Source organism: Manis javanica, chromosome 2, assembly GCF_040802235.1.
Source record: "Manis javanica isolate MJ-LG chromosome 2, MJ_LKY, whole genome shotgun sequence".
Taxonomy (NCBI): Eukaryota; Metazoa; Chordata; class Mammalia; order Pholidota; family Manidae; genus Manis; species Manis javanica.
Window position 1 is genome coordinate 195,818,344 of NC_133157.1, and position 26,201 is coordinate 195,844,544.

At 36.2% G+C, this 26,201-nt stretch overlaps 1 protein-coding gene across 5 annotated transcripts in view; it reads right to left on the minus strand.

The window, feature by feature from the left end:
• CSMD3 (CUB and Sushi multiple domains 3) overlaps nt 1–26,201 on the minus strand; it is a 1,174,595-nt gene that overhangs the window by 375,429 nt on the left and 772,965 nt on the right. For all 5 annotated transcript variants that reach the window (XM_073229983.1, XM_073229982.1, XM_073229981.1 and 2 more), the window contains 2 exons: nt 13,225–13,363; nt 5,479–5,666 (listed from right to left, as the gene is read on the minus strand). In XM_073229983.1, coding sequence (XP_073086084.1) covers nt 5,479–5,666; nt 13,225–13,363 — 327 coding nt within the window. The remainder of the gene's footprint in view (nt 1–5,478; nt 5,667–13,224; nt 13,364–26,201) is intronic.

A 26,201-nucleotide genomic window follows, 5' to 3' on the forward strand; every position in this document is an offset into this window, starting at 1 on the left:
CCAGGCAAAGACCCCACCAAAAAAGAAAATTACAGACCAATATCCCTGATGAACATAGATGCAAAAATACTCAATCAAATATTAGCAAACTGAATTCAAAAATATACAAAAGGATCATACCCCATGACCAAGTGGGATTCATCCCAGGGATGCAAGGATGGTACAACATTAAAATCCATCAACATCATCCACCACATCAATAAAAAGGACAAAAACCACATGAGCATCTCCATAGATGCTGAAAAAGCATTCAACAAAATTCAACATCCATTCATGATAAAAACTCTCAACAAAATGGGTATAGAGGGCCAGTACCTCAACATAATAAAGGCCATATATGATAAACCCACAGCCAACATCATACTGAACAGCAAGAAGCTGAAAGCTTTTCCTCTGAGATCAGGAACAAGACAGGGATGCCACTCTCCCCACTGTTATTTAACATAGTACTGGAGGTCCTAGCCATGGCAATTAGACAAAACAAAGAAATACAAGGAATCCAGATTGGTAAAGAAGAAGTTAGACTGTCACTATTTGCAGATGACATGATATTGTACATAAAAAAACCTAAAGACTCCACTCCAAAACTACTAGAACTGATATCGTAATACAGCAAAGTAGCAGGATACAAAATTAACACACAGAAATCTGTGGCTTTCCTGTACACTAACAATGAACCAATAGATACAGAAATCAGGAAAACAATTCCATTCACAATTGCATCAAAAAGAATAAAATACCTATGAATAAACCTAACCAAAGAAGTGAAAGACCTATACCCTTTAAACTATAAGACACTCTAAAGAGAAATTAAAGAGGACACTTACAAATGGAAACTCATCCCATGCTCTTGGCTAGGAAGAATTAATATTGCCAAAATGGCCATCCTGCCCAAAGCAACATACAGATTTGCTGCAATCCCTATCAAATTACCAGCAACATTCTTCAATGAACTGGAACAAATAGTTCAAAAATTCATATGGAAACACCAAAGACCCCGAATTGCCAAAGCAATCCTGAGAAAGAAGAATAAAGTGGCGGGGATCTCACTCCCCAACTCAAGCTCTACTACAAAGCCATAGTAATCAAGACAATTTGGTACTAGTACAAGAACAGAGCCACAGACCAGTGGAACAGATTAGAGACTCCAGAGATTGGCCCAAACATATATGGTCAATTAGTATTCAATAAAGGAGCCATGGACATACAATGGGCAAATGAAAGTCTCTTCAACAATGGTGCTGGCAAAACTGGACAGCTACATGTAAGAGAATGAAACTGGATCACTGTCTCACCCCATACACAAAAAGTAACTTCAAAATGGATCAAATACCTGAATGTAATCATGAAACCATAAAACTTTTAGAGAAAATCATAGGCAAAAATCTCTTGGACATAAACATGAGTGACTTCTTTCATGAATATATCTCCCTGGGCTAGGAAAACAAAAGCAAAAATGAACAAGTGGGACTATATCAAGCTGAAAAGCTTCTGTACAGCAAAGGAGACCATCAATAGAACAAAAAGGTATCGTACAGTATGGGAGAATATATTTGTAAATAAAGGCTTGACATCCAAAATATATAAAGAGCTCACATATCTCAAAAAAAAAAGTAGATAATCCAATTAAAAAAGGGCAGAGGAGCTGAACAGACAGTTCTCCAAAGAAGAAATTCAGATGGCCAACAGACACATGAAAAGATGCGCCACATCACTAGTTATCAGAGAAATGCAAATTAAAACCACAATGAGATATCACCTCACACCTGTAAGGATAGCTACCATCCAAAAGACAAACAACAACAAATGTTGGCGAGGTCGTGGAGAAAGGGTAACCCTCCTACACTGCTGGTGGGAATGTAAATTATTTCAACCATTGTGGAAAGCAATATGGAGGTTCATCAAAATGCTCAAAACAGACTTACCATTTGACCCAGGAATTCCACTCCTAGGAATTTACCCTAAGAATGCAGCAGTCAAGTTTGAGAAAGACAGATGCACCCCTATGTTTATCTCAGCACTATTTACAATAGCCAAGAATTGGAAGCAACCTAAATGTCCATCGGTAGATGAATGGATAAAGAAGATGTGGTACATATACACAATGGAATATTATTCAGCCATAAGAATAAAACAAATCCTACCATTTGCAACAACATGGATGGATCTAGAAGCCAAGTGGAGAAAGACAAATACCAAATGATTTCACTCATCTGTGGAGTATAAGTACAAAAGAAAAACTGAAGGAACAAAACAGCAGCAGAATCACAGAACCCAAGATGGGACTAACAGTTACCAAAGGGAAAGAGACTGGGGAGAATGGGAGGGTAGAGAGGGATAAGGGCAGGGAAGAAGAAAGGGGGTATTATGATTAGCATGTATAAAGTGGGGGGTGGGGGAAAGGGGAGGGCTTTGTAACACAGAGAAGACAAGCAGTGATTCTACAACATCTTACTATGCTGATGGACAGTGACTGTAATGGGGTTTGTGGGGGGGATTTGGGGTAGGGGAGAGCCTAGTAAACATAATGTTCTTCATATAATTGTAGGTTAATGATAACAAAATTAAACAAAAAGAGAAAAAAAAAGATAGTTGTTAGTTTGATTACCTTAAGTTGGGTAAACTTATTAAGAATGTGAAAACAAAAAAAAAGGTTTTTTTGCTGGTTTCTCTATAAGAAAGGATTTGTGAAATTAGGGATTATTTCACAACAATAAGTAAACACACGACTAGACAGAACAGAATAAGATAAAGTAATCTCATAAAAACTAATTCAAATGGAAATTTACTGCCTCCTGGCCAAATTTGACCAAAACCAACATCCAGCATGTCTCTCATCAACCTCAGACTCTCCTATTTCATGGCCCCCACTCTGCCTTTTCAGGCATTAGCTATGACTAATAACTTGTACTTGAACTATGTCACTAATGTCCTACAGGCCACAAACTAGCTAACTGTGACAAGGACTCCTTGTCTTGACAAAACTTTAGTTAGGCTCCTAATGGTGCTCCTTTTAACTAGGTCTCAGCCTGGACTCTGGGCTCATTTATTCCAGTTTACTGAAAATTCCCCTCCCTTTGATATCTGATCAGATTTCTCATCCCCACCCTTAGTATCTTATCACCCTGACTACTTTCAGAAAAAATCCTATATGACAGGTTTAGTCAGAATCCCCCTGTCCCTAATGTTCCCTCTTAGTAATTTTCTGTCCACTGATCCCTACCCTGTTCCTTGGCTATAAATTCATTCTTGTAGTCAGAGTTGAGCTCAATCTCTCTCCACTAATACAAAAGTCCACTGTAGCAAAGTGTGCTTTTCTATCTTTAGGAAGTGTTATTAATAATTTCTTCATTTACAACTGAGGAACACATTTGAGCTTGAATTCTTATTTTTATTCCTCATCTGATTAGTTTGTATAGGAAAAAGACAAGAGCTATCATTTACTGAGCCTTACTGTATGTTAGGCCTTTCAATAACACTGCATATGTGGTTTCATTTAATCCTTAAAATAATTCTGTGTCTGACACACAATAAAGACCATACCTTAGCTGGAGTGGGATTGAATGTGATTCATTGGTCATGGGACACTGTAATGGACTAAGACAAAAGGAATTTGCCTATTGTGGCATCTTGATTCAAATTAACTGCTAGTAAGAATTAATTTTGAAATCATTTCAAAAAATGGCTCTACTCTGACTCATCTTTAATAAATAAATATTAATCAGAAGATCTCAATTAAGGTCCTTAGTTCATTTGAATCCCTAAGTATGTGTTAACCTCTTGTTGCATTTTACAGTGTTTGGGAAATATACTTCCATATAAAACTCTCAATAAAGGGAAATTAACTATTAAATGATATTGTGTGGAAGATCAAAAAGAAAAAAGCAATGAATATGTATTATTATGATTTTAAAAACACATGAGTCCACTGACCAGATCTCCTGAAGAGAGACCCCCAACATGGAAAACAGAGTTATAAATTTCCAATGCAATAATATTTTCTTGAAGTGGGAGGGAGGAGACTTGAATATGAAAAGAAGTGAATAATATCTCACTTGATGTAAGATATCTTGCAGTAACCCTCTTAAATGTGCTGTTAGATCTATTCACCAAAACTGCTTTTCATGCAAAGATACATGACAATTCATTTCCAAATGAAAATAAGTGCACATGAGACAGGGACCGTGGGTGTAGTCAAAGTAGGGTGAGGGCCTCCAGAAAAATCAAGGCAGGATATTTACAGTCAAAGCAATGTAACAGTGTAAAATCCCTATTGAAACTCTGTGATCAGCATTATGCAAAGTCAAGGTCACACTAATTCTCTAGGGTAAAGATACCAAGACTAGGAATACAGACACCTTCAGTGAATTCAGTTAAAGGTCAAAAGGCAGGAGCAACTTGGCCTGGAATGTTTGAGTGTTCTGCAAGGGTATCTCAGCATAACCCGTGACTTTGTTGTAAACAGCCCTAGCAAACAGACAACAACCCAGCCCACCTTGAGGGCAGGGCAGGTGGTACAAGTCCACACCCTAAACCCTCAATTCCAAAATATCCTCAACTGCCTATAAATATCCTAGACAATGCACCACTCCAGGCTCTCTTGTCCCCTCCTGGTGTGAGCCAGGGGCTCTTTCCTCTCACTTTATTTCTAAATAAAAGCCTCTCCCTGGCTCTCCTACCTTGGGTGTTTGCTAAGTTCATTCTTTGACTCCGCAAACAAGAACCCTGCCATCACACACGTGTTTATCTGTATGTACGCATTCAATCATCAAATTCAGTGCATTCACATACATATAAATGTTAGATGTTTATAAATAAAAGAGACTTGTTTCTATGTACATACAAGCATCAAAATTTTTTAAAATACCAGACATATTTTAGACTTTCTACTAAAATCTTTCAAGTGGGATTATTATAAACTTATTTCAACACTGCATTATAGCTTGTTTTACTATGTAGCCTTTGACCAGCTTTGTTAGCCATATTTGTATATGTGTATATATTTTACTTGCCAAAATTAATATAGTTTTCAACATTTCATATAAAATAATACAACTGAATCTTTTAAATGGTAAATGTCTGCAATTAGTGTGGGTAAAATATGAAAGTTATTGAATCCATGAAGTAAATGCTAAATGAATTTGTCAATGTTCATATACATCTTGACTAACATTTATTGCCTATTATTGGCTTTTCAGAACTGTGCACAGATAACTAATACATGAACTCATTTTTTTAAGATTTGTTATTTGATGTCTCTGACATTTCTTGTTATAATGATTTTGGATAGATACTGTTGGAAAATCTATTGCAGAATTTATTAAAACACACACTGTGTAACTATCAGCATTCTCATAGGTCAAGGGAATCCTCAATTTTTTTTTAATAAATCTTTTAGTTCTCTTAGTGATATAGTAGTAATACCAAACATAGGGAAAACAGAAAAGAGACATCACAAAACATTTTGACATTACTCACTTTCATAATGAATCTTGAAACCATTGTTAGAACGGCTGTTGTCTGTTGTAAATAGAAGGTATATAAAATTACTGGTACTAAATAGAAACTGGGGCACTTGCGTGCCATTATAAGATCCAAGCAAGGGTGATAGAAGATTGGGCCCATCATGAACTTCCAGAACATCATAATTCAGTTCAGTCTGAAATCTAAGATTAAGAGAAACATGTGACATATACTTGTTAGAATAACATTGTTTAGAGAATAATACTTTAGAATGCAATCTAAATTACTATTTAAAATTTTTACTCATTTTTATTATAATTTTCATAGCTCATCTAATATCTTATATATCATTTAAGACCCCATCATTGGCAAATACCAAAGTTATAAGCTCTTATTACTATGGATTATCTTCAGTAAATAAATGGCCTTTCCACTAACCGAGCACATTTTTGGAATCACCATTCTTTTGCATTCCTAATTTCCATTGAAAACTTGAGATTTATATTTCTTTTCAATCCAACGATCAGAGTCTTATCTTAATTGTACATATATTTCAAATCTGACTTCTGCTTTATGTATGTTTTAGGGCATTTTTTTTGACAAATTTATTGTGGCCATTAAAATTTTATAATGGTTTTTATTTCAAAACAGCAGTTCTAATTATAAGTAGCTAATAATAATAATGATGATGATGATATAGTTGATGTTAGTAATTAAGTACCTGAAGTTCTGCTAAATAGTTTATTTGTTTGTTTATCTAGATAATCTCCCACTAATCCTAAAAGTTAGCTCCTATTAGTATACTCACTTTGCAGATAAGGAAACTGAGGACAGCAGAACTTAGATAGTATCACATTTTCTTAAATGACAGAGCTAGGCTTCAAACCCAAGTCTCTCTGTCCCTAATCATTTTGCTATGCTGGCTGATTTTATTTTTAGATTTTTGGCTGTTGTCGCTGCTATCATTTTCAATGTTTTAAAAATATACAATTATTTATAAACTACAATCAACATAGAGTTCCTTTTCACATGCATAACATATTAGTAGTAAAATAGCATTCTGCATGCCTTCTTTGAATATTCTGAATTATGTGCACCTTATACCACATTTTGAATCTGGTATATACTTTACATGGAGTCATGAAAAACTGAGCATTTTAATTCCTTGCCCATCATGATACTGCAGCCCAAGAAAATCTTTTCCTACTATTACCAAGGTTTTCCTACACATCTTTCAGTTTTCAGCTTAAATATGTCTACAGGAAGCCCATCCCTGACCTCACAGTGTAGGTTAGTTTCCCTGTTATAGAGCCACAGTTACTGGCTTTTGTAACACCAAAAGCACTTGTGTTTTCAGGTTTCATAGTTGTCTCCTTTAAGAGTCTATCTGCTCCATGAGATCACACAGAGATCTGTTTTTATCAATGCTTCGCATATAGCAGACACTCAATAAATATTTATTGGATAAATGAAACCATGAATATATTTTAAAGACAAAAATATCTTTCTTTTTTAAGGGCTATTACTAACTTGACAAGAAAAAACACTGAATATGAATATATTTGGATACTTCAGTATTGAACATGTGTCTTTACCCTTTTAAAATGTATGTTCCAGTACATTTTCATAAACAGTTTAAAAATAATTTTCATTTGAAATGTCCACCAATTTTTAGATAATCACTTTTATTACCATACCTACCAGTCTTTTCAGTATTACACAATTTAAATATGTCATTCCTCAAAAAATGTCACTGAAATAATTAAACCTTAAAACCTGGTCAAAATAAACTCAATGGAAAATTGAAAGTTAAGCTTTATGAATATGGCAGTCAAAAATAAGTATATAATATAATGATACTTGAGAAGAACATAATATTTTCCGATTTGTACCACTGTTACATCCTGTTAAGCAATATGCTCAATAAAATAATGATTTATCATAAGCTTATCTTACTTCTCATTTTGCAACCTGGAATATATTACATTTGCCTAAAAACAAATTTTACAATACATGATTTAAAATAGTAAATGTATAGGAATACACTATGTCCTTCAGATAAATGTTCAGACAATTGGGCATTGTGAACCCACTATTTGGTTGTTTTGTAGTCATCTATGGTAGTTTTGAAATTGGAGTTTCACTTTGGTAGCTAGTCAGCTAGCTGATAATAACCAAATTAAAATGCACAGAAGAGTCAGTGATTACTTGGAATTGAAACATAAAGAGACAATTCTTAATAGAATAACAACATTAACTGGTGATATAGAAAGGATTGTTCAGTAGGAGTGAATCTTTAAAAAGAAAATCAGCACAGATTTGCCCTAAGGAACCATAAAAATACATTATAATAACAAGGAAAATGGAATAGGGTAACACAATAATTTGAATTTCTTTGATTCTGTGCTTTAAGATAGTTGTATAAATTTCTCAGCAATTTCCTCAATCTAGCATTCATTTGTTTGACATCAAATGTATTGCTTATCATAAACAAATGTTAGAGAAATCACTAGATGATATTAGAAATGAAATTGGATATAATCGTACTTGATTTTTGTTGCCTTTTCAAAACATGATTCGTGTAACCCAAACTCATTCTGACTAAATTGAAATAGTTCTCATTAACTTAAAAATAAACAAACTTGCTCTCTGGAAGACTGAAACCAGTAGCTTGTGGCCAAAGAACTGAAGACAGGAAAAGGAATAGAAGGACAGGCTTAGGACGATTAATAATAAAGTGAATTCAGTGAGGATCTGCCAAATACTGAGAAAACTGAAGAACTCTAGGGAAAAAAAGCAAAAATTCTCTGCAGATCTGAGAATAAGCCTTGTTAACCATTTTGCAATGTTAACAAGGAATAAATGGTTCTTGAAAATCACATATATTCCTGGTCATTATTGCTACTTTGTATTTGATAGAAAATTGTATTTCTTAATAGTTCATTGCCTTAAGCTAATGGAAACAATCTCAAGAAGCCAACTAATGGCTCATATATTTGTAAAGTCTTTTTAGGGTTTTTTTGTATATTAATTCTAATCAACTGCTACATTTGGGGATATAGGAAAAAAACCCTGCAAAATAGCTGTGCCATCATCTTAATTACAGTTGACCCTTGGACAACATGGAGGTTAGGGGCACTGACCTCTGCTACCCCACCCTGCACAATCAAAAATCCATGTATAACTTCTGAATTCCCAAAACCTAACTACAAATAGCCTACTGGTGACCAGAAGCCTCACTCACAACATAGAGTTAACACATATTTTGTATGGTATATATATTATATACTGTATTCTTACAATAATCTAGAGAAAAGAAAATGTTTTTTTCAAATTGTCACAAATCTCTGAAAAATTTTTGAATATATTTATTGAAAAAAATTCCTGTATAAATTGACTTGCACAGTTCAAACCCATGATGTTCAAGGGGGATATATTATCTGATTTTTCAAATTTTCATTTTCAGCCAAATTAAGTTATTCATGTATACTGGAAAGCAAGTGACTGTAATACATTCTGTAAATAAATAAATAACTGTAATAAATACAATTCATTATTTGGAACCAAAGTCTATAAAAAATATTCTGAGAATGAGAGAAACTATTAAAGAGTTGTCAACCAGTGTCCTCACAAGAGCTAATCTGGAAATCAGAAGGGAATTAAGTTTTCAAGAACATAATTCCTGTTAGATAGTTCAGAGTTAATATATTGTTTCTCAAAACAATGTGAAGGGGAAAATGAAGCATTCAAATATTATAAGGCCACTAAACAAGTAACAGATGTACATATTTCTGACTTTGAAGTAACTGTTTCATGCCACTACCCTAATAGATAAAATTCTCATTTATTTTTTAACTGGATGAAGTCCCTGATTCATTGCTTTGCTACCAAGTTACTCTTAACCACATGAGGGCTGTTTAAATGTGGACTGTTTTAAAGGAACCAGTTTTCTGAGAAAGCATATGGAGTATTCACAGCCCTAGAACAAAATCTCACCCTTACAGGTTTAAAAGAAGACAGGGCAGAAGATATTTTAATAATTTTCTCTTTTAATAGTTTCAACTCAAGAATCTTATGCGCAAGTTTGTGAAGGGTAGAAAGACAACTCAAGCTCTGAAAAGAACATTTCAGTTTAGAAGATGTAAAATAATTTGGGACTTTATTTATTTTGGTTATAAAAAGTATGATTCAAAAGAAACATGAAACATGATGATATAGCCATGCCCTGCATATTTTAAAATAGTGACAATACCATCAGTAAACTCTTATTAAAGCATTCTAACACTCGGATCTATATTTGGGCTAATTAACAAGGAATCTCTATAAAACAAAATGATTGGTGTCAAGTAGGTGAAGAAGCTACAAGGTGTGTAATTTACTTGAATGGATAATTTAGGGATTAAGAAAAGAGACACAGTTGAGAAGTCCAGCTCAGTGATGCTCATGGGGAAAAGCCAACATCTCCGGACTCAGAATCATTTCTTACCCAAAGCCTGTTCTGGTTCACCTACAAAACTGTTTGTGTTGCTGTGCACAAGCCCTAGCACTGAAACTTACCTTTCAGTTAGACTTCCTTGCTTCTACCCTAACATAAAAAATTTGTATCTCACTAAACAAGAGAATAAGACAAGTGGCAGAGTAAAAAGTGCTGACAATATTCATAGAAATTAAATTAGATTTTTATCTATTAAACTAGCATTACATCTCATAAAAATGGCTGAAAAGATTTTTTATCAGGAAGGTAAGTTTGGGACGGTCTGACTTAGAACACACATTGTACAGCCCACATGAATTCACTTTGGATGATTCTGAAGGCACCTAAACAAGATAGACAAGCAGCAAGGAGGCCCGTGTAACAACTACCTGTTGGGAGGATAGAACTTGTTAACAACTTTGGGAAGAGAAAATGGTACCCTTCAAACAAAAGCCCATAATCAATAGTGACAACTATGGTGCTCTGAGTTACAAGCCTTGCTTTTCCATCTAACTGCTTCTCAAGTGGGCAGCTCTAGATAGCCTACTTAGGGCTGAAAGGTATCAGGTATTTACTTATTGATGGGCAATGTCTTTCATTTGCAAACCAGGGGATGCTTTTCAGTATAATAATGCAATTTGTGTTTATCAAATTTAAAGTAATTTTCCAATGATATTATTTCATACTTATGTAGTATTTTTAAACTGAATTTAATGAAAAAAGTGTTATTTTTAAAAGTTGGCTATAATTTGACTCAGCAAGGAGACAGATGAAGAGTGAGTTCTCCTTAAGAGAACACTGATCTTTAATTTAGAAAAAACTCAACTTTTAATTTGCAGGCTTGGAAAAAAGAAAAATCCATTCCCATCCCCAATCAGCTAACATGACTCAGTTGGGAGCTCAGAAAAACAGTTAAATTGTTCTGCATAATAAAGTAACAAGTATTTTGAGATTTACCCTGCTGTCAACTGGAGTACTAGAGAGTGGGGAAACAGAGTTGAACATGCTGGATGTGGAGAAGATTAGGGCTGGGAAGGGTCTGGAATAAGAGAGGGCCTTGCAGAGATACACACAGCCATGCCTGTGATGGGCATTACTGGGAGAACTCTAGGACAGGGGAGACGTATTTAATCTTAAATTATTCTGGACTGTGAGTAATCCTTTTTGGATATCCCTTGTATTCAAGTTTTTGTGAGAATGAAGGAAAATGATTCAAATAAAGACTGGCCTAAGGAGTAGAGAGATGGCAGCATGCTCCCTATCTCACAAGTAAAATGATGCTAAGAGCAGGAATTCAGACCCAGAAGTAAACAAAGCCATCCCCAGGAATTCTCTGAAAATTTAAGGAGGGCCTAGACTTGCTGAATGTGGGAAGGGGCTCCAAGCCTTTTTATTTAGACATTGAAGGATGATGACTGGTGAGAACTATATGGGTGATAGACATTATGAACTACACAGATGTAATAACACATTTTCAATTACCTTAACATCATAACTCCTCATACAAAATAATGTTAAGTACAAAACAAGAAATACTAAAATCATGTATTTAAATATATTAAATGTGAATTTATTAAAAATATGAGACAAATTATAATAGACTGAACAAATATGCCAATCCTTCAGATGTGAAGCTCTAACAAAATAAAAATACTTATTATCTGCCCTATTAGCATGGATCAGTATGATTTTTTAAATTATTCAATAATATGATCAATAATATTATGTTATATAATATAGTTCAAACCAAATGGAATTCTGTTAACAAAGTAAGGTTGTTAATTTGGGTGCCACATTCATGGAATGATGTTATTTGAAAAAGATTTGATTTTGAACATATGAGATGCTTTTCAAGCATCCCTAAAGTTGCTATGGCAACACAGGCTATGTCAATCACTGAATAAAGGCTATGTTTTTAACATCACAACAAAAAAGTCTGTCTTAGTATTCCAAAGAAAACCTCTTTTTTTGTTATGGACTGAGCTGTACTCCCTTAAAATTCATGTTCAAATATGAATCCCTGGTTCCTCAGAATGTGACTGTATCTGGAGAAAGGTGCTTTAAAGAGGTCATTAAGGTAAAATGAGATCATGGGCTGGGCCCTAATCCAATATAACTGGTGTTCTTATAAAAAGAGAAGATCAGGACACAGACACACACACAGAGGGGAGACCTGGGAACACCAGGGAGAGAATAGCCATCTACAAGTCAAGGACTATGGCTTCAGAAGGAAACAACCCTATTTATACCTTGATCCCAGACTTCTGGCCTCCAGACTGTGAGGAAATAAATTTCTTTCATTTAAGCCACTTAGTCTGTGGTGCTTGGAGACGGCAACCAGAGCACAGTGACGTGTAGGTCACAATAACTCGGATGGCCTCAGGTGAAATGTTTAATACTTTACATCTGTCAAAACAGGATGTGCTTTCTTTTAAAATTTTAACACTAGCAGGGATAGATTGATTCAACGACGAACTTTTGGAATTAGGGAGGGATTATGTTATATTTATAAAATTCAATACTCAGAGCATAATTCTACTGTATGTATATATATTTATATGTTTACCATGTAAATACAATGCTTACAGAGGTTCCTTCTTTTAAAGAAAGGGGTTGGGCTATGAGGGGAGTTAACCAGATAGGTAGGAAATTATATAAATGCTTCTACTGGATTTGTGGATCCACTCACAGGCCAGAAGCTTCATTCTTTTAACTTTTTAACAGTCAACATTATAATCTTTTATGATATGGATTATTTTATTAGCTAGTACTAATTTTCCTAGGAAAAAATTTCAACTGGCCAATCATATTAACACATATTAATTTGACATATGACAACTATTTTTCTGAAGGACTTGTATGTATATGGATAGTGTAATTAAGTGTCTTCGGCTACAGTATATTATTGATTCAAAAATTTACAGCACCTTTGCCTTTTGAAATCTAGTAAAGCAGAATTCACAGGCTCTTCAAGATACAGGGCAACAAAATTCATTAAGTAAAAGTTCACATGTTCCTGTCTCAGTAGTATGTGTGTATATGTGTGTGTATATTTTATATATATATATAAAGTCCATCTTGCATATGTCAATAGTACTGATAGAACGTTAAACAAAGAGAAAATTAACTTTGAAAACAGGTTGAAAGGTTAAAAGGCGTAAACAGTCTGAAGCATAGTAATTGACCATTCAGCAAAATTAAACACTGATTTGTTAAATAAAATGGAGGCTATCAACTATTCTTTCAGATAATCTTTTTTTTTAAAGTAGAAAAATATTTGCAGAGACCTTTCAAATGTAATTTTGATAGAGTGGCCAGGTTCAGCTTCAATCACCCACTCACAATTCAAAGAGTCTTTATAGTACCCTGGCCATCCTGGTGAGAGAATCAATCCACTGGGTGCTGAAAAATGGCCACCACATGGAGCTGAAAAAACAAAATCAGAGAACAAAAACAGAACAGAACTTTTAAAACAAGTTGCAGAAATTGTTCTTAGTACTAACTGTAGTTTTTTAAAAGAATCTCTACATGTACATATTAAATGTTATTTAGTTATATGCTGGAAAGTCAAAGTGTATCATCTTTCTATTATTGAATGATTATTTTCTTTAAAAAAAGGTAATGTACTTTCTGAAATATGGCATAGCTACAGATTCAGCATGTCAGATAAACTGGTCATTATAAGTCTCTCAATAATATACTTCAAGTATATTATTTTGTCTCCTTCATCTTGTTCATCTTCAAAGCCTGAAAATATATATATAATATATATAAGTTGTTAGTTATCTCTCATTTTATGATTTACATTATCCAGAACTGCCAATTCATGCTATACACTATCTAAAACTTGATCTTCCTTTTTCCCGAGTCCCTAATACAATTTAGGCCTTCAATATTGTAACCTATTTCCTGGTTTCCCATTGGTAATTTATGTCTTGCTTCAGTCCGGCTATCAGAATAATACCTTTAAATTATAATTTCATTATGCCATTCCCTTTCCTAGACATTGATCACTTTTCCCTCTAACATAAGATTTGAATCCTCAGTTTACCATTTCCAGTATTTAAAGTTATCTAAACTTACACACAATTAAATCTACAGTGAAAGCATTGTAATGTACATTATGTATAATTACATAGATCTGGTCTTTTAGTGTAAATGCTTAATTTTGGAGATGAATAAACCAAGATCAAAGAAGAGCAGATTGGCAAAGTTCACAAGGCTTGGAAGTCTTAGAAATACCTGCAAGTCAGTTTGTACAAAATGGGACTTCAAAACTGGCTGTTTCCCATTTTTTCTTGTACTGGAAAATGAAACCACTATTCATGGCATTGCAAAAAATGGAAAACTGTAAGTTGCCACCTTTCAAATTTCCATTATCCTTATTACTTATTCCTGTATCCAAATCCATCCTCAAGCTCACTTTTGTTTCTCTATTTCTAGAGTGGCCACATTAAATTATTGTAATCTCATCCTTGTAGTAAACCTTCCGAACTGACCCTTTTAACTGATCTCCAAACACTAACTATCCTTCATGCTATAGCCAGAGTGACTTTTTAACCACAAATTTGACCACACCCTTCAATGGCATCTTTCTGTGTTGACCAGTAAGGTGATCTGGCTGCTGCTCACTCTCTAGACTCTGAGCAGCTCCCCTTCACGCTGCAGCCCAGCCACATGACCCTGCTCTGTATCTTCAGGAAGTACACACAGGAAAAAGTAAAATAAAAATTGGTAAAAGAGTTTTGAAGTATTGTAATTGTCAGAAAGAAAAAAAGATCTAATGTATATCAGATTTTCAGATTTTCAACACATTAGAAACCATTCCCAATGACTTACCATGCTACATTTTTATTTTCTTTAAATCTTTCCATTTAAACTCTATCCCATATATTTAAATCTTTCCATTTAAACTCTATCCCATATATCCCGAAAAATAACTGTTGTTTTTTGTTTTGTTTGCTGTTTACTGATCTACGCACTCTTTTTACTCTTTTTCATTCTTCAAATGATTTGATATAATCCAAATATAATAAGAAATATTTATAAATTGGCCCGGCAATCTAGCATTACTATAAAATACCCATTTGAGAATATACTTTTTGTGCAAATTGCCCAGATTTATTTGGATGACAAAGAGTTTTCATATAACATTAAATTTTCTCCCTTAGAATTTAATTGTTTCCTAAAAAGCTTTCAAAGGACACCACTTCCATGAGGACTATTTAGTCTTCCTTGTTATGATGACTCATAATTAGGTTTCCTGTAGGATTATTGTGTATTTCAAAAATAAAATTACGTGCATAATAGTCACTTAAATTACCATATTTTAAAAACCAGAGTAAAGTATTTTAGTGAGAGAAGGTCCAGAAAATACTGAGAGTTTCTGACAGAACTCCTTAATAGGTCATCTACTCATATTGTTCTAGGAAAGCATTTGTGCACTTCAGTCTAATCATCATTAAAGGAGGTAATCAGTCATAAAATTAACAATTAAGTAATGGGCCATAAAGGATTAAAAAGTAAAGTACCCAGAAGCATCTCAGCTGGTGCCGCAGTTCAAAGTGAGGAGGGGGCTTTAAGGCAAAGGAGTAACACAAATACGTGGTTACAGTTTGCTTCCTGACAGGACTTGACTGAATGGTGACCCTGCTAAAAAGAAGACTCCGAGTCTCCTCCTTGGTAATTTGTGACATATTCCGAAGTAGCATGTTTCTCTCCCATATTGGGCTGAGACTCTCTGAAAGTCCATAAATATGAGAACAGACCGGTTTTCCCCCGACTCCACAGAGAGAGTGTGAATCCTAAGAGACGAGAGGCGTAGTCAGGAAAGCTGCATGATCACAGTGAAAACGGGAAGAGGCGCAAGGGGGCGGGGTGGGGCGGCGGGAGCCATGCTGGGGTAACGGTAGCAGAGTATGGAGCGGACAATATGCCGGGGAAAATAAGGGGACGCCACGTCAAACATTCAAGAGAGAAAGGAAAAAAAAGACAGATAAAGAAATCTACCCAAAGCAGAAAGCATTTTAGATAGGAAGGAAGGGAGGGAGGGATGGAAAATAGAAAAAGGAGAAAAAGAGCTTTGGGACAAAGAACTGACTATGGTATTAACAAAGATCTGAATTTGTAAAGAGAAGCATAACTAATATGAATGACAATACAAACAGAAAGGCAGTACCTTAGTTGCTCAAACCTTACAGTTTGCCATATCCATGTACTGCTTATATTATTTTTCTTTAAATAGATTCACTTTTATTTTAACTTAAGTGACTTCTTTAAACTTGCCATAAGCAAAAATACCCATGAAATCATAGGTTTTATGTGCTAGTTATATTTTTTCCCAAGATGCTTGAAAATAAATATGTAGTTACTGAAATTTATGAACTGCTTATACATTTAACACCTGAAATAAGCTTGTATACTCTCTGGTGTAAAAGTACTACGGTTTAAGAAAGACTTCTGTGAAAGGCAATAATTATCCTTGACTGAATGAGGAAAACTTGGAATATCTAGCAAGCATAAAGGAGACCAAGACCATAACAAAGTATTTTCAGTGTCCCATTCACTCATTCGAATTACAGTCATCCAACAATTCTGTGTCAAGCAAGTGCCTATGCAGTATTTGTACTACTTCCATTTGTTAAAATGTGTTGAATGTTTCCTATTTGCCAGGCACTGTGTAAGAAGCCCCTTGGATTATTTTATGTAATGCTCAAAAAAATCCAGCCCTATATGTACTATTACCAGAGATAAGAACTTGATGGGCAGATAATTTAAATAATTTACACATCAACTAGGATTTGAAGAGAGGTGATTTGACTCTAGAACTTCTTTCCACACACAGTTAAGATACTCTTCATTTCCATTTAAGGTGGTAGAAAGGAAACAGCATGGAGGACCACTCTGTGTGGTCCTCCTTTTATGGCCTTTTATGGCCTTTTATGGAATATAAATATAAATATGGGAGTTATTTATATTATTGTGTCTGTGAAATGAAATCTCTCAGCTGGGTAACTCTCTCCCACCTTCAACTCTGTATAATGAACGGGGTAACACAGCTGACAGATGAACAGCTAGCCATTTCTGTCATACCAACTAAGATAGTCATAATGCTTTCCAGTTTCAATACACTATACATTTCTTAATTTGACTATTTTAATAATCTTGTAACATAACAGTGTTTTTTTTTTTCTTTTGCCAGTTTTGTAGATGAGGAAGAAGCCATGAAACATATGACTTGATGAAAAACATAGACCTAGATAGGGGCAAAGGTGAGATTTGAAATCAGATCTTTAAATTCCAAGTTCGGAACTACTTCCATGACAGATGTATCGAATTAATTTTCCAAAAGAGATATTTATCAGAGCATACCTTATTCTTTTTAACACAGGTTTTGTGATGCCAGAGCCAGATGGTTAAGGGGATAGAATATTTGCCCAGATTTTTAATATATATATGATATTCTAACCACCCCATTTTAGGTGCTTCCCCAATAATAATTATACATATACTTATTATTCAATAAACATTTACTTAGTTTCTGCTGTATATAAGATACCATGCTAGGCACTGAAATTAAAAGAAAAAATCTGCCTCCAAGGGACTCACAATTTCTACAAAGGGAGGATAGGTACAGCTAACGTGCAATGTTAAGTACACGCCTGAGCTGGGTGGGAATCTGCAAACACAGGGGAGAGACAAGTAACATCCTAGGGCCATGAGGAGGGAGATACTGAAGGTTTTAACAGAGGTGGGTTTAGATGGAAAATGAATAGAAGATAGGGGGAGAAGCACAGAAAAAAAAGAGACAGGATGGGAGAAATACTAATTTAATGTGTATGAGGGAAAGTCAAGTGGTTCTTTGTTTCTGAAGCATATAGTTAGAGGAATAAGGAGAGAACTTGTGATCTTATTCAGTGTTATTGTCTTCAAAGACTTTCAAACTTTAGTGGGTACCTAGAAGGCTGGTTAAAGCACAGATTCCCAGAATGCACTTCTCGTTATCATAAGTGGGGGGGAACCAAGAAATTTGGATTATTAACAAGACCTTCACCCCACCCCCAATCCCTCATGTCATTTTATTGTCATTGGACCATAGACCACACTGAGAAAATCTGAGGATATGGCTGCTCTGTCACTCCAAGATTTTCCTGATGAATCTCTCAGGTGCCTTGGATAAAGATGTGATGTGCATCTGTTAGTGAAATGAAGATTGTTGCCTCTAATCCTCTCCTTCTTATAGCAATGAAAGCAGAGCATAAAATATAAGTATAAAGTAGACACAGTTCATTTATCCAGTTTTGTTTTTTTCGAAGGCCTGATGGTAGTCTGTTATAAATAATTTGTGATAGAGTGCTAACTGATTTCTGTGTTACTTTAAGTAGAATGAACAAATTCAAAATACCCAGTATGTGTAGAGACCTGTGTGAAAGAATAAGAAGTGCTTCAGACTGTATTCAGATAAAATTATCTTAAACATGCTTAGGAATTCTAGTGTTCCACAGAAAGATATGCTCTCATCTGAGAAGTAGCACTTAGGTGCTCAGAAGGGAGCTGGGGACAGGGAAGAGCTGCGTTTTGGTTTCAGGCATTTGGCTATAAATGACTTAGGAAATTGAACATTCTAACATTTGTTCTGATAGATGGCCTTTCTGTGGAGCTGCACAAGATGAAATCTGGATGCCACAACAGGGATTATCAAATAATGATGGTTCCATTTCTTTCCTTTTTTTTTTTTTGACTTGCTTAATGGTTATAGGTATGATAAATAGTCACCAGCTCTCTCCAACCTCAGCACACTGAATGTTTCAAAGAAAATTATGGGAGACATGTTGGGTCTGTATTTATAATAAAAGAGGAAGCCAGAAACACAGGAATTCAAGGGCCAGGAGTGCACAGAAGTACTCATAGCTCAGCTCCTCATACAATTTCCATAACCCTGTTCCCTTCCCCCATGCCCAGCTACACACATATTAACAGCAAAAGCCTGCAGATTGCTACTAAAATCATTTCCCCTATGGTAGCTCTTCAGGAGACCTAAAAATTTAGTATCACCTAAATATGACTTCAAGAGGGATTTATTTTTATATAAATAATAAACACGTGTGAACACACACTCTGTGAGAACCACAAATAAATTCATATCTATGCATCAGATTGTTGCTGTAATTGCTCCCTCAAAAGAACTCCCTCTGAAGAGAATACAGTACATGAGAATGAGAACAGCCTTCTTCCTTTGCAGGTAATTGAGTTCAAGAGAAAACCCCTTATCTACAAAGGGAAAGTTCATCAAGCGCACATGTCCAGCCTTGCCTCCAGGTTTCCAGGGACTTTAGTCCAATCCTATTCACTCAAAGAATGCTCCCAGATACCCTATTAGGGAGTAGGAAGGAACATTAAGCCAGTTATGCAGGGAGTTCTCTGTTTAGGGCAAGGAAGTTCTTGCTTAAGTAAGCATTTTATAGAGCATTCTGAAATTGGTGGAACAAAAACAGAACTGGGGTTTCCTTCTTTTTTTTCCCCCTCACTAATTCCTGCCTTCAAACATGCACTGATAAATCTCCCTCTCCTTAAAGCAATGTTGGGCAGATCCTCTTTCTCATCCCTTTCAGTATTAAAAAACTTGGACCGGTTCAGTTAAAATCTCTTATCTTGGTCCCTCCACAAACCCACCCAAGAGGCATCTCCGAGCAATGTCCAGAAAGGCTTAGAGGATGAGGAGGAGGCTGCTGATGGAGGTCTAGCACTGGCTGATCCATTCCTCTGTTCCCTTCAGCCCACTGAGTGAAAATGTTTCCTCATTCTCATCTCACTTGTTCCCTTCCTCTTCATTTTGGGTTCTTTTACCTGTGTTTCAGGGCTAGGGCAAGGCAGATGGTTCTGTTATGGTCCTCCCTGGCTGCTGCTCTTTCCCTCATTAATTCTGCCTGGTCCTGATGCCTTCCATTTTCAGATATGGAAAATGTTCCTTCTCCATGAGGAGAAAAAAATGAGTTCTTCTCCATGAGGAGAAAAAAATGTGGGAGGGGTGGCTTTTCACTGCCTAATTTCCTGATATTGGAGAAGCTCAACCTTTTCCAGGCACCTCCCTGCTTCCTCCAGGCAGTAAACCAGATGGTGACTGGATGTTGGTTTTCCTTCTCCTGTGTGTCAGGCCTAAGTCCTTGTTTGGTATTAATTTGATACACAGGAAACCACATCACTGACTTGTCAAACTGTTTGAATGAAACAAGCCTTCCCTCTCTTCAATCTGCCACCTTTCATCAGTTTTCTTTCTCTTGCTCAGCTGGCAGGCAGATCAAGTATTGGTTTCCTCCACCATCAGAGAGTAGAGCATGCCTGTGAAACCTCTGGTAAGCTGAAACGGTGTAAAGTGAAGAAGCAATTACCGTTAATTTATATGGACTTTTTTTTTAGCGTCCAGACCCAAAAAATAATCTTAGTATTTTCTGATACCTTAGAGTACATCTGTGTAATGGATGCACAAACTAAATTGAGATAAGGGACAGATGTGCACACAGTTCAAAGATCTGGTGGCCTGAGACACTGAGTGCGGTGCCCTGGGAAAAAACGTGAAGGTGCCACTCCTACTGCTCAGGTGCGCACTGCCTAACGGCTTGCTGCACGACAAACGCTCAATGCTGTTTTCACTTTACGATTTGTCATAAAAGCGAAGCTGCTACTTTCTTTTTATTAGAGAACATGGGTATTAACATAGGTCTTTCATAAACGTGAAGTGCACAGCACAAACTTTTGGAAAGTGGGGGTACCTGCACACTGTATTATACCTGTACACTGTGTACCTGGGGATTATAGTTCTTTCTCTCAGGCAACACCATTTTCTATAAGGGAGTCTATTTTAGAGTCCTTCCCTCAGCTTGGCTTGAAGAGACTAGCATCCTCCCTCCATTAGAGAGAGACTTGAAAATCTGAAAAACTGACTCCAACAGGAACAGACAGATATAGATACAGATACAGATCTCCCTTACTTTTCCTTTGGTGTTTATATAAATTAGTAGTGGGATGTTTGAGGTTATGATTAAGAGAGACAAGTCAGAACTCACTTAATAAGTCATTAAAGATGTATTTGTACCTCAGTTTTTTATGGAGGGGGTTACTGAAACTTTATCTCCTTAGCTGGGTGTCTAAATTGCTGATCCCGACACAACAGGAAAATTTGCTTCTATGCTTGCATTTTGCTCCTATTGTTTTTCTTGTCAGTGAGGCTACAATGGTGATAATATTCAGAATTATTTGAGTCTCCACAAGGAAAGACATTCTTTCAGTCTTAACTCAGCATCTTAATTAAATCAACAGCTTAGAGCCAATAGCATTCATCTGACTCTTCCAAAGTATTTCGCTAAATGTAATCCTTCTTATCTATAAAGCAGACCAGTGAATGTATTACATCCTAATTATATTTAAAAACATGACCATGTAATCCAGAAGGCCAGTATTCTATTTCCACTTTTGTTACTTCAGATCAAAGAGGCCATGACTGGCTACAGCGCAGAGAGCATGGGAAATAACGAGCTGGGTAAAAAGGAGGAGAGAAGCAGATAGTATATATGCATCAGATTTTTCTGAGCTCAGAGAATAAATAACTATGAAGAAACTACTGCAGGCAAAAAAAGAACTGAACAGCAAATCATTTCTGCAGGACTGAATCAGAGCCAGGGCAGAAGCAGTGAGGCCAGTTAGGAGGCTACTGCAGTAATACAGGCTACAGGTGATGGTTTCTGGGACGAGCATGTCAGCAGTAGAGGAAGTAAAAAGTAGATGGGGTTTGAATATATTTCAAAAATAGAGCAAACATTTTTCTGACGGATTGTGTATAGCTGTGATAGAAGGAAGAGTCAGAATTATTCCAAGAGTTTTGGCCTAAATTACTGGAAGAGTAGAGTGCTATTAATGATGATGGGTAAGTCTGACAGTAGCAGTTTTGGAGTGACAGGGGTAGATCAGATCAGTTTGGGACAGTTTAAGCTTGAGATGCCTATTAAACATCAAAGTGGAGATGTTGAGTAGGAAATTGAATATATGAGTCTGGACTTAAGGGCAGAGAAGTAGGCATCAGCACACAGATGTTCTTTAAAGTTGAAGACTGGATGAAAATTACCACTAGAATAAGCAGAAATAGAGGAGAAAATATCCAAGACCTAGCTCTGGAACACATACAATCAGATATTACAGTGATGAGGAGAAACCACAAAAAGATACTAAAATGAGCCTGAGTAGTATATTTAATAAAATGGAATGTAATAAAGTATACAACTTTTAGACTTGTCTAACTTTTTCACCAAGTTAAATGATTTTATAACTTTAAACTATTAAGGAATATTTGATCAAAAAATGTAAACAGAATGCATTTCAAGTTTTATAACAAAATAATGAGTGCCCTTTTCTCATTTTTGGTCTACAAATAAATCCTCCTCATTTTCCAGTCTACATAAGTACAGTTCAGCAGCATATTTTTTAAATGACATTCACCAATGAATAATAAATTCTCATACTGAGGAACAGTTTTCTGTGACTACAACAGAGATAGGAGACTTAATTTATGTCCAACTGTCTTCCTTTTTAAAACAGAAAACTCCAGATGACTTAGTGCTCACTGCTTGACACCTAAGAAGAGAACTTTCTAGTTTTATTCTAAATCTTATGACATGGTATCTCTTTCAAGTTCTTTCAGGATTTGGCTGATTTATTACTGGCAAATACAGAAGCAGGCATTTCTAAAGTAGAGATGCAACTCAGAAAGTAGCTTGAAAAGATAGGTCAAAACTTGATTTCGCTCTCTCTTCTTTCTTTTTTAAGCTAATGCATAATTTTTTATAATAAGGTGGAGAATTATATTTACCAAGCTTCCAAGAAGACAGAATTTAAATTGAAAACTGTAATTGGATGAACTCATCTTTCCTGGGGCCAGAGTACAAGGTGAGTGAGTAGGTCTTATGTTGACCAGAGAGTATGGAGGAGATGGATTGAATGTATGTGAGCAAGGGATTGGCTTGAGAAAGGGAAACAAAGAATGGAGAGAACAGCTTAGTGATGACAGGGCTGTGTGTGTAAGCACAGGAGAGAAGAATGATGGTGATAATGATGACTTTTACCTCACACGCCCCCTTGTAACAGCTACTTTTAATGGGAGGAGGATGAAGATATTCTGGAAGCTTTCTGTTTACTGCACTGTGTAAAACTTTCATGTCTCAACTCTTAGAGAAGAAGTACAATTCTCCATTACTTATTAATGCTTTTTGAATAAATTTGGTATAGTTCCTGAGTCTGAATGAATCAATCGCACCACACAACTGAGTCACACTAGCAGCTAAATAAATAGAAAAATTGTACCAAATGAAAGAAAAGAATCAGACATGAGGAGAATATCAAAGCAAACCCAAAAGAACATTGTGGAGACTACTCTGGTATTGAAATGACAATCTGAAGGAGAATGCACAAATCAGGATAGGATGTTCCATTCACCTTGATTCTATATGCTAGAGGATCAAACTTAGGCAGTGTTATACAAATTCACAAGAAGGAAGAAGGAACTGAAGACACTTTTTCATGAAATAATTATCTGAAAAATGGTTCTTACGTAAGTCCCAAAGACACCCAATTTCTTGGGACATCGTGCACTTTCTCAAAAGGGAAAGAGAGGTTGATGTGTGGCTCTTGACCTGCTCCACTGACCTTGCACACTTCCCAGGGATGGTTGCCACTGTTGAATTCCAATTAAAGTGACTTTAGTGACCACTAGTCCAAGCCATTTCCCTCTTGGAAATGCCCTTTTCCAATATGCATGAAGGGCCTGTATGGGCTAATGGGAACACTGGTGTTAACTGTCAATGATATCATTCTTATATTGTTATTATTATTATTGTTTTGTTGTTGTTAAAAAGATAAATATTTATCTGCAACCATGTCTCTATAGAAAGTGAGAAACTGTAACCACGTGAAAATGTTGGCACCTCTGCCTTCATATTGTATTTGTTTCCTTTGCTGCCTTAACTTTTGGGCCAAAGGGAAAAAAAGTAAAATGGGAAAGGGCTGCTGCTCAGCCCTGCAGCCCTGCATGTAGGCTTGTTGATCATCAAAAGGAGTTTTGCTTAGAGTTTGAGATTTCTGCAAATAGCCCCTTACCCGAAGCTTGCCTCCTCCAGGAGATAAGGAAATGTGCATGGAAATGATGGTTGTCAAAGAGTTTTATGCACATCATGACCAGACCTAGGTTGGCAAAAGTCAACTAACCAAAGACACAGTGTTCCTCATCTCTCCTCAGACCTCATGAGTTCCAGATGTCTGCAGCCATCAGTCACTCCCTAGCCTGTTCCCTCTCTTGATCCACTTCTCCTAGCATAAAAGAAACTTGTGATACATCCCTGAGTGAAGATACTTATTTAGGACATGAGAATGCCATCTTCTTGGTCAGCTGACTTTCTGAATAAAGTTGTTTTCATTGACCAAATATCTTGTCTCTTGATTTATTGGCATGTCGGGCAGAGAATCATGAGCTTGGACTAGGTAAAAAAATCACACCTTACCCTTAGAAAGTAGCCTGTTTTTTTCAGCCTACCTAACTCATTTCTGTTATTGCCTTAATTCTGTAAGCTTTTGAGGTTATGCCTTCTTATCTACAGCATGGGACACTAGGTGATATTTGTAGACTCAGATCCATCAAAATCCTCCAGCTAGTGAGAGTAGGCCTCACCACACTGGAGGATGTGGATATCCAGAAGAATTTTATTGAGCACAAATATTGGAATGACATATTCTGGATCTGTGGTAAACTCTTAGAAATGGTTAAAAGCAAGACATCTGCTAGGAAAAGATATGGACAGATGAGAGGATCAGAAACACCTGTAACAAATTCATGGCAGACTGGACCTAAAGTCAACTTACCAAACAACCAGAGTCAACCCCACCATAAAGGGTACCATGAATCTGGTGAAGCAAATCAAAGCTAGCAAAAATGAGTTAATTATGGCTGTACTTAAAAGAGAAAGCCTCATACAAAATAGACTTTAAACTAAATAGTGGTGGAAAGAGACAATGAAGAAAGGAGGCCAAATAATGATGCTCAGGTCATTTGGAGTATGGACAATAAGGCAGATATGCTAGAGTCTTTTGGAGCTGGCTGTTGGAAAGACAGAAATATGTGTGGAAAGAGATTAGTGGGTTTCTCAAGCCCAATAGGAAAACTTCTCTGACTGGGTCAAATATTGTATCTTAAAACTTTATTTTTATATAGCAGTACTGGTCACAAGGGAAATTCTAATGACTAGAAAAACTCTGGGATTTTATCAGGTAAGAAAAAATTCCAGGATTTGAGGGTCAGGGATAGCCCCAGTTTTTATTGCTTGGTATGGTAAAGGAAATCAAGTTGCTTAGTTCTCCCTCGAGAAAAAGAAGTGAAAGCACAACACCATAGTACCCATGTTTCAGGAGAAAACACGCACACAAACAGATGAGAGAAATACAACTAAATGCAGTTACACTGTGCCCCTTTCAGCCTTTGCCAAATTTCCTAGCACCTAGGATGGTGGAAAAGCCTCTGTGAATGATCTGGATGAGCCTGGCCATGCCCTCAAACCCCAGAAAGGAATTTTGAACACATTGTGAGAAGGAAATGTGTGGAAAGAAAGAATTCCAAGGATAGATTCTCATGAGAATACTGCACCTCCTGAGGCTGAATTTAGTGAGGAGGCTCATAGGTGCCCAACAGAGGGCCTGGGCAGTGCAGCACAGAACAGCAAAGGGGTGTGAGGACAGCTGGTCATGAGGGCGCTACATGGCTAGAAAGTGTTCTGCAGCTGCTGAGAGCCAGAAACTTTGGTGAGGAAAAAGAAAGAGGAAGCTTTCTGGGTGACTTATCATGAAAATCCCTGAATCACCTCATCAGAGTGCTATGATATGGCCACCTACACTGTTCTTCATTGCTTTAGGATGTATCTTTGAAGCAGACACCATGCAGGGACTGGCCCCAGATGGAGCCAGTTATAGTCAGGGTACAGTCTACGCGGGGGTGAAGAAGTCATTGATTGTCCCAAAAATTGAGTTAAGCTGCTAAGTCTGTGCAATTCAAAGTAAATGATTTCATTGTTGATACAGTAATTAATGCATTCTGTTTCCACTGGCAAAACTTAAAGACCAAAAGGCTTTAAAAAGCATCTAAAACTTATTCTTCATGAGGAAATTTGATCAACCCATTCTAGAGAAAGAGTTTTAAATTTTTACAAGATAGCTTAAATCTATCTTTAGCTAA